This window comes from Numenius arquata, chromosome 5, assembly GCF_964106895.1.
Source record: "Numenius arquata chromosome 5, bNumArq3.hap1.1, whole genome shotgun sequence".
In the NCBI taxonomy this organism is placed as follows: domain Eukaryota; kingdom Metazoa; phylum Chordata; class Aves; order Charadriiformes; family Scolopacidae; genus Numenius; species Numenius arquata.
This window is the reverse complement of record NC_133580.1, coordinates 41955146-41965461: the sequence shown is the minus strand read 5'-3', so window position 1 is coordinate 41965461 and position 10316 is coordinate 41955146. Positions and strand designations below refer to the sequence as shown.

Sequence of the window (10316 nt, the reverse complement as noted above, 5' to 3'; positions counted from 1 at the left end):
AATGCAGTGTTTTGCTTAGATTTTAGACTTCAATACTGGTAAGATAAAGATAATAATAGACATATGCTAGATATTTTACACTTTTAGGTTGTGAACAGTGCATCGCAGGGGACTGTATTTAAAATAAAAAGTTGGTGAACATGTCATTGATGATGACCTTTTAACCTTCATTTGAGACAAACAGTGTTGATTTTTTCACCTCTGCTTTTCTATTATGTTCTGTCTTTTCTGAGGCTTTTCCTGGTTGTTTCCTCCGTGAACCTCTCGTATGAGTATTGAATAGTCATAAGAAAATGTTTGGTTCAGCACAACCGAATTGATACTGTGGTCTCAAATAGTGCTACATTTTTTTATTTTCTTTTTTTTTTTTTTTTGTTGTGTTGGATTATCCTATTTGTATTATATTTATTTAAGTCCACAAGGGGAATATCTGTATTGTAAACTTTTATTATATGACTTGTGACAAAGTAGTATTGCAGTCCGTCACTGAACTTTTACATTTTATTTTGACAGGAGCAGACCTGTAAAGATGTTTATGTGGTGGTCAGCTGTTTTACTTCTTGGATGTATTTTGCTGGGAGCAGACGGGTGGCCAGCCAAGGAAGGATACGACTTCAGGCCCTATCAGCCCCTAGTAAGATTACGCCACAAGGTACACATTATTCTCTAGCACTTCTGGCTTTTCTTCTGTGATCAAGGGATAAATTGTACTCCAGCCTTGTCTTATTTGTGTTTATTGGAGTAATGTTCAGAAAATAACTTAGTAACAATGCTTGCAAAAATATGGACTTTGTTTGACAAGTGAACAGGAGCTGTTTTAATTTGAAGGCCCAGAAATCTTTCAATGATAGTGAGTTAAGCTCTGTTCTAGGCTCACAAACTAGAGATTATGTATATCGACAGAAACTCAAGAGAGAGAGCCAGGAGAGGTTGTCTCTTAAAGCAATTGTCAGCATCTGCTTAAGGCAACAACTTGTCTCACTACTCACTAGATTTCAGACCAAGCAGCAACCACGGGAATTGCCTGTCAAAGCAGCATGGTGTTGAAGTTAACTGATCAACAAAAACTTGTCTGCATGAGGTAGATGTTCACAGTGTTCACTGAATTTATGAGTTTTGAACTATGGCATAGTGCAGGTCTTTCCTGAGACACTGGATTTCCCAGCTTCAAGCACTATATCCCATTCAAATTTTGCACACCTGCCACACCTTTGTCATGGATCCAGGACTCCCAAAACAGTTCTCAGCTAACAAATCCTGCTCTTCTTCTGGTAGCTAGAAGGAAAACTGCTGTGGTGGTTCTGTAAAAGAAGGAACAGGCCTGTAATACTTCCATGGACTGTATGAAGCTAGCATAGGCGTGATGAACTACTTAGTATCCTCTTGGTATGGTAGTCATGGAAGCAACATCTGAGGACCCCTTAGGCCTACAATTTGGCCATCCACGATGACAAAAAACCTTTTTCCATTTCTGAATCTGGGTGCTTCAACTAGAAAGTCTGAATTACAGCCAGAAACTCTAAACGTTAGTTTCTGATAATGTTTCAAGGTCTGGCTAGTTTAATTTCTCAATGTCTATAAGCAAATGCCTATTGTATACTGCGGTATTGTGGTTTAAGCACAGGTCCCAGCTGGGACCACCAAGCAACTCCTGCAGTTCTCCCTCTTCATCCCAAAAGGGGAGAAAGGGGAGAAGAGGCAGAAAAGGAGGGTAAAAGGAAATAAAAAATCCTCATGGGTTGAGAAAAAGACAGTTTAGTAGAACAATAACAGAAAAGGAAAATAATAATAATAATCATAAAACCAATAATAATAATGACACGTGTCACTCTCACCGCCCAGTGAATTGGCACTGTCCTGAATAGTGATCATGAATACCCTCTCTTCCCCTGGGTAACCCCGTTTATATACTGAGCATGACATATGGTACAGAATATTCCATTGGCCATTCCATTGTTCTATCTATGCTCCTTATTGGCTTCTATGGGAAGCTGAAAAAAGTCCTTCAAAAGTATAAACATCACCTGGCAACAACTAAAACAATATGCTTCATTGACATTCCTTTCATACCAAATCTGAAACACAACAAGTGCTAGAAAAACAATATTGGCTCTATCTGAGCTGAAATCAGGACAACTATGTATGTTAAATATATAAGGCTTCTAACAGATGAAAAATATAATATTAAAATTTAAATTTCTTTATAAAGTTGTGCATCCTCTAGGGAATATTGTTCAATTAGAATAAAGAATGCATCTGGCCCCTGTAAGGAAATATGTAACTGTATAAGCACACAGGCATTCACACTGAGTATTTTGCAAAATCAGAAACTTTGCCTCATCAGTTTACTTACCTTTGTCATCTTTAAACAAAATACAATAAAATAGCACACGAAAAATACTCTGAAATCTAGAAGGAATGATAGAGACTAGTAATGTAAACATGGAATGGACCACGTGAGAGAGAAATCACATGTACCAAAAAAAACCCCAAAACAAAACAATGAAGAATGTGAGAAGAATCAAGGGCAGGACATGAGATATAAAGAACACCATTTCTGAGATTTAGATGGTCTCTGACATTAATATTAGATTGTATGGGGAACTAACAGTATGTTGCTCTTCCTCAATAATATTTCTAATCCTCTCATAACTCTCACAAAATACATGGAATAGGCTGTCATAAACATTTGAAGTTTAATATTGTGGGGATCACACATAAACATATATTCTTGTGACCACATACACATATATATACACACATGAAAGGTACAGAGACTTTTCCTCTATTTTTCAATTCCTTTATATTTTTGAAAAACGTATAAAAATACAGGTACATACAGAACAAAAGCAAATGGCACATACTGTAAATAGACTTTTTATATTTAAAAGAAGATAAAGCTCAAATGGAAAGAAAGTAAATGCTAGAAAAAAATATAAATAAAAAGGTAAAAGAATAATAAAAACATGATATAAAAATTTATTCTGAAAAGCAAAGAAAATATGGTGAAATTTTTTTTTAGGCGGTATATCTGGATAAAAAATGCATTAGTATAGTACAGCTGTTGGTATTATGAATAAATGTTAGTATTAAAAAAAAGAATGAAAAACTTTTCTAAAGTCAATTTTTAAAACCTTCTCTGGCACAGATAGATTCAAAACATGTAAATAATATGTTAAAGGAGACTTTCTGCTTCAATCGAACACTTAATGTATCAAGTACTTAGATTCTAAGTTATGCGAGTAGAATACTTATTAAAAATAGAATATGATAATGATTATCAGCAGAGTCATATTTGCTTTGATCAAACAATATGTATGCAATTTTATGAGTGTAAGGTAATCACTCTTGCTCTAATAAAGGGGAATTTATGTGACTGGGGCAGTAGTCCAAACAGAGTAACTCCAAATGTCAGACTGCAGGGAAAAACAATCCTGTTGTATTATCTTGAAAAAATAATCATGTTCATGGTGAGAACAGGCATTCATATCATAACAGTTTTGTTGTTTTAAAAGAGATTATGAACAAATTCGTCTCCTTATGCACAGAAATTACAAGTAAGGATTTACTTGAAGACATAGGGAAAAAACAGATAAGGAAAAAGCTCAACTGGAACAGGTTGCCTGGACAGCTTGTGGAGTCTTCCTCCTTGGACATATTCGAAAGCCATCTGGACATGGTCCTGGGCAACCTCTAGGTGACCATGCTTCAGCAGGGGGGTTGGACAAGGTGACATCCAGAGGTCTCATTCATGAGTAGGTGACTCATTATAATACATAATTAATAATTACATATAATAACATATAATTAATTTACACATTTTTTACAATTTATATAGTCAACCTAATAGTTGTGGGATTTTACTGATGAAACTTTAAAAGATTTAATGAGATTTTTATGAAAATCTTTTTAGAAAAGCATTTTATAAAATCTTGTACAAAAGACTTTTAAGAGATTTTATAAAATCTTTTTTAAAATATTTACAAAATCTTATTAGAAAGTCTATGATGATAGTGAAAAAAAGATAATATCCCTTAATTCACTGCTTTAATAGATTGATAGTAAAATGTGTGATGAACTAAATTGAGAAGTTGTTTATGTTTTAATAAAAAATATTTGTATCACAAATTTGATTCATAGGTTGTTCAAAACTTTTTGGAATCATTTTACTTAGGAAAACATTGATATTATCTATCTCTGTACTGTCCCTTCCCCCCAGCTACCTAAACCCGTCTATATCTTCAATAGTTAACGGAGCCACCTCTCTTGAATACTTATCATTTACCTGCAACAAATAATTCAATTTGAATAACTTAATTCAGTTGAAATGTTCAATCTGTTTCAGAGGGCTAATCGTACATATCAGGTTTTATCAGCATTATATACATCACTTATCCCCATCTTCACCCCACTGTTCTCACACAAAGCTCTTTAGCCTGTAGCTTTTTACTAATTTTCAGACCCAGGAGGTATGTAGTTTGGCTGTTTAGTAACTTTATGTTGGGATGTGACTTAGAGCTGTGTGGCTCCTCAGATCCTGCTTTGCAGAGGAAAGCAAGACCTGCGGGTAGATCACAAGGAAATCACAGCATGTTTTGCCAGATATATCACCTGGCTCTTTAAGGAGCTCTAAAAGATTACCTAAAGCTCCAGTTAAAGATTAGAGAACCTTCGAGTTAAGAGATTGCCTTCATGAATTTTCAGTTTTCTGTTTCAACCTATGTTAAATTCATAAATTTTTCCAGTAACTGGGTGTTCAAATATCTCACTATCCTCCTCCACTGATGGCATTGTCTGTGTTCTTGGTTTCCACAGATTTTTAGGGTCGTTTTTTTTTCGGATTGTTTATGTAGACTAAATACAAGGACAGATACTTTAACAATTATATGGCAATAGCTCATGCTACTTTAGATAGAATAGAACATATAGCTGATTTAATTCTTATGCCACAGTTGTATGGAACTCATATCCTTCTTCAGTGGTGGAAATAACTAGGAGAATTGGTATTATTGATAGAAATTTTCAGTGCTGCAATGTGCAAGAGCCTACACGCAGTTTTTCCTTAGAAGATAATTGTGCTGCCTTTAAGAAACCAGCATTTTCACTAACAATTGAAACCACTATTTTTCAGTCTCCAATATTACATTTTTTTTGTTAAAACTGTGCACAAAATCATAGTAAAATATGCTTTAAGTATATAGATAACTAACTTCTGAGTCTGGATTTAAAGATTTTCTTGGCTAATGCCAGAGCCGTCTGATGGTATATGAAGTTGCTGCATTTTGGCACTGACCAGAAGTTAGATATTTTGGATATTGCCGACTTCCCAACTTTTATCTTTATATCCTTTAAATACGCAGCAGCTTCTTACCATGTTGAAGTGTAGTTTTGTGTATTTAACTTGATCTGTAGAAATTAACAGATTATTCTTCAGTAGACTTTCTAATTTATCATATGCTGCATTAATGAAAAGTTTCCCCTTTGAACAGTTTTCTAATTTTATTATACATTAGTTGGAACTGCTCTAGTATTACAGTGGAATTTTTAATATCCAGTACCTACTATGAGCTGCTGGTTTTCAAGTATTAGGTTTATTTTTCTGGAAATTTTCTATCAGAAAATCTGTGATAATTCATAAAATATAACTCTAAGCACTTGCAGCAGTTCTTGTCTAAATTACAATTATGGCCCAAATTATAATTATATTCATGTTCATTATCATGGCTATTATAATGGGCATGAAGATCAACCGTTTGACTGCATGGTTTATGTATGAAATAGTCAAAACCGGGAAAACCTGAGTTGGCTTGAACTAGTGGGGAGACAGAATATTATGAAGCCCTCCTGAAAATTTTATTTCCAGTCCCCTTCTGTTGTTAAACTGCCATGGCTTACACTTACATGGTTATGCTGAAAAATATTTGGCTATGTCTGAACAGCATGTGAATTTCTTGTTCTGCTAGTTAATCCTTGGTTCCTCATTTGTCAAAACACTGGAAAAGTTTGTCAGGGACTTTTCTTTTGGGAGTCCGCTTGCATTGCTGCTGAAGTATTGTAAGGGATTTGTTAATACCTAAGTTCCCACCTGAAATCATTAGGAAGTACTTTTAGCATCCTAATGAATTTTCTCCTTGTAATTTGCACGGCCCTGACAGAGAGCAATGTTTATGCCATGTCTTCAGTGAAAAAGTGTATGTCCAGAGATTTCCCGGTGTAGACAGGCAGGCGACAGCCAGCAGAACGCTGACTGTTGGTTTCTGATTCTCTGTCGGAGGCAAAGAAATACGGAATACAGCCTGTGCATTCATACACGTGTTCCAGAGCACGCCAAGTCTGCGTATCAAGCACACGCATGCACAGCCCTCCTCTGCCGGCCAGGTGGTTCGCGTGGGTTAGCGGGGAATAACATCAACAACAGTGCCTCGTTGTGAATGATATTATTATGGGCAGGAGTTGTTTGGTTTTACTATCGAGGGACAATCAGTGAAGATTGCTGATTCCAGCCTGGGTTGTAATGCATAACTAAGGGAGCCACTGCCTCAGGGGGAGTGGCCGGGGCCAGGAGGAGCAAGGAGAGGGAAATCTGGCTACAGGGGAGAGGGAAGAATTGAGGAAACTGGGAATTCGGCCTGGGCCCCCACAGGAGCTCCAGGAGCTTCAGCTCCACAGGAAAGAGCTTTTTGTCCAACTGAGCAGGTGGGTACAGAGGATACAGCAAAGGGGATATGCTTTGTTTTTAACAGCTTTCATAGACTTCTAATGACTGATTTCTGCCATATCGATTCAAACTGTTTCCAGCCCTGTCCTTATTTTGTCTGGTTTTACCAAAGGGCTAATGGCGTCTGAGTCAGGTGAGCAGCAGTCACTCTTGTCTGTGTTATTTCTCCAGACAAAAATATTTAATTTCCTCTGAAATACCTGCCTTTTTCCCTTTTTTTCTCTCTCTCTCTTCTTACTGTTGATGTTTGCTGTTAAGTCAGGCAGTTCAACTCTGATTCTTATTAATTTAGGCCTCAGGTTTAGGTCAGTTTAGAGATGATTGGGTTAGGTTAGAATTTGGTCCAGTTTAGAGGTGTTTAGGCAATAATGACTGAATGAAACAAAGCAAGAGAAAACCATATAGTGGCATAAGCATGTTCTCCCAGGTTATTAAAAGACAAATTTGAATATATAAACACAAAGCATAGAATACATGTTCTGCATTTAGGCTTTTGCCCAAAGGTTATAAAAGGTTATATATATACCTTATATAAAGGTTATGGTTACTCAACTAATAGTGCATTCTGTGTTATAATGAAACACCTGTAAAATACAGACAGGATGAGTGTTCAATGATTTTATTTTTGTTTAGGGTATCATAGCAAGAAAGAAATGCACAGAAAATAGTACTTCCTTGTGTGGTCTCATCTCTAAACAACCTGAGGTTTATAGTTCACAGTGTTTATCTGGAAAGTCTGTTTCCCTGCAGGATCTGAGAAGTCATAAAATTTGATGCTCTAAAATCCTCTGTCCTAGAGAGAGAGGGTAAAAAAAATCCATTGCAGTAAGATGCAACAGTGAATTCTGAGGACTAAGAATAGAGCTTTTCCTGAGCATGTCAATGCTGCTCTCAACTCTAAGGTAAGAAGGGAATTTTTTTTCCTGCTGAGTCTCCCTGAACACAGTATGTATATCCTATGCAAATTCCAGGATTTCATTTAAGTAACAAGACTCACTTCTTCTATTTTGCGCCCCCCCCCCCAATAATTTGCCTAAGTGTAGCCAAGAAGTCTTACTAAACTTTTTTATTTTATTTTGCTTTTCTCAGGGAGAGAGGGTACATTCTGCATTCTAATCTGTTTTTTCCTGTGGGCAGTAACATTCAAAAGGCATGGCTAATTTTTTTTTTTTAAGTCTCATTACAATCATAGTATATTAATAAGCTGATATCAATTAAACATTATTTTTGTTATCTTTCACTACATGCTCAAAGCACTCTTTTGAAAAAGTCTTATGAAAGTTGCCTGTAAAATTTCTTCTCTAATCCTTTTTCCAATTAGGCATTCATTGTGAGGTGGGAGAAAAGGGATGTCAAAGTCTAGAATTAAGGCAAGTGTGAAGTTCTTCTTTCAAGCTGTCTGCTGATGCTTCCATTGCTAATTCATTAGCAGCACCTAGCTATAAACTTTTAGTCAAATCTATGGGCCTAGTGAGGGAGAAAAGGTGTATTTTTACTGTTACACTGAACCTCTTGCTGTAGCTATCTTTGGCATTCCTTTTACTGAAAATCACCACTGTGGAAAAGATTAATCTTATCCAATTATTTTAAAGGATGATGAGATCCACATGTATTACCTACCTTTTGATTAACATTGCCTTTTTAATTTCACGTGTCAGCTTGGCAACAAAGAATAAAATCTAAAGTAGTGGTATATGGGGGCAGTGTAATTATCTTTTGCTATACTCAGCTTGGCCTTCTTACATTGCTTTCTAGGAAGAGAATTTCCAGTCAGCCTCTGAATAGATAAGACAATGGGTTTTGTGCCTTTCTGGTTTTGGAAGTTGATGCAAACAGAATATATCACCTATCATTTCACATTCTTAATTAGTGTTGTTTTTTTCATATTCTATTAAAATGGCAAAACATCATCACAAATTACAATCACAGTAGTAGCAAAACAAAGCCAGAAGAGACTTGTCTTATATATTACTTGGGGTGCTTTGCTCCTGCTCAAATTTGTGCAGTTTGAATTTCTAAGATCATGAAAGAGGCCAGACGCTTGAGGTGCATATTGCTGCAGAAGTTTATGAGATCTGGATCTTTCCGTGCCTTTCTTGCTGTCCCTTATTCTTCAAATACTCAAGACTAGTCTGTATATAATTCAGTCACTTTTAAATATTTTTTTTCCTGTCAGCCAAGTGTTTTATTTTATTCTTTTCCAATGCTGCTTTTTCTCAGTCACTTTTCCCAAGGATTTAATACCTATTTTGATTACCTAGAAGGTACAGACTTTTATTATCTTTATTAACCTTTATTATCTGGGTTCCTTAAAATGAAAGTCATATCCTCTGCCATAGACAGTGCTTATAATGTGAAAAATAATATGCAAACGTCACCATGTTTATTATTTAATAATATTTATATATTGTATAATAGCTTTATTGGTGTGCAGGCAAACTGGGTTGTACTTCAGTCTCATTTTTTTAACTAAATAATGATCCACTTGCTTTATGGTTCATTTTTCACCTTTCTGATTCTAATTAGCTATTTAAATTCTACTTTTAAATGAAAATAATTATTTACTATGAACATTTGTTTTAAACATCAGTATACTGTTCATCTGTACAGTGATATATTCCCAAATGAATATACATAATATATATTCAGCTGCTGAGTAAATGCAACATTAACATATAGTAATAATGTTGTGTAAGAAAACAGTTAATTACATTTGGCTTGAGATTGAAGTACAATATTTGTGTACAATTAGACTCCTTTTAAGTTGGCTCCCATTAGATTGACTAAATATTAGGTCTTATGTCTCTTTTCAATATCTGTATTTTAAAACATCCTTAAGACTTTCAGTCCTATAATTTGTGTGGTAGAAAAACAAGTTCAGAAAAAATTAGGTCTTTTTAACACTAGGAAGAAAATCTCACTAGTTTAAACTCTTTCTTCTTCATTGGTTAATTTGTCCTAATTATTTTTTCAGTAATAATTTTGAACTGTGATAATTTTACCGAGAATGTGATGTGCAGTGGGAGGACGAATTGGTATTTTTTGGATAAAACTATATTTGATGAAATGTTACTATACCTTTTTTTCTTCTTTTACAATATCAGCTGTCCTGATCCCATGTTACCAAGATGCCAGGTTAAAAACCCATCTGTTCTTCACGTGAACCATGGCTTTTGTTATCTTGCAGTAAACGTATATGCTATCACAATTGTAAGCTATTTCTCTACTGTTTATTTTCCTGATCAGTTTAAATTTTTTCATTTGAAAGCTTTGCAAAGGAGCCATGGTAAGAAACATAGATCTGTGTTTATGTATGTGAGGTTTAGGTATATTTCATTTAGTTTTCTTCAACAGCCTTTGCTTTTGAGAGTTTTGTAACTGGAAAACTCTGTGACTTTATCTCCACTGTTTATAAAGTAAAATATAAGTAAGAAAGTCTCATGGACTTTTTTCCTCTTATCTTCTGGACCTTTGTTACTGAAGTATTCTATGCTTACCTTAAAATGCCTCCAGTCCTGGGTAGGGTAACTCTGCATGGATTACAATAGTTGTCATGACATCTTTTTTACTCTTCCTATTTTATACTTGTTGGTGGGAT

The 10316-nt window shown here is 35.2% G+C and overlaps 1 protein-coding gene across 3 annotated transcripts in view; it reads left to right on the top strand.

Moving 5' to 3' along the window:
* The first annotated feature begins 529 nt into the window (after positions 1-529).
* Positions 530-10316, top strand: part of FSTL5 (follistatin like 5) — a 291423-nt gene continuing 281636 nt past the window's right edge. For all 3 annotated transcript variants that reach the window (XM_074147435.1, XM_074147434.1, XM_074147433.1), the window contains exon 1: positions 530-652. In XM_074147435.1, the coding sequence (XP_074003536.1) occupies positions 530-652 (123 nt within the window). The remainder of the gene's footprint in view (positions 653-10316) is intronic.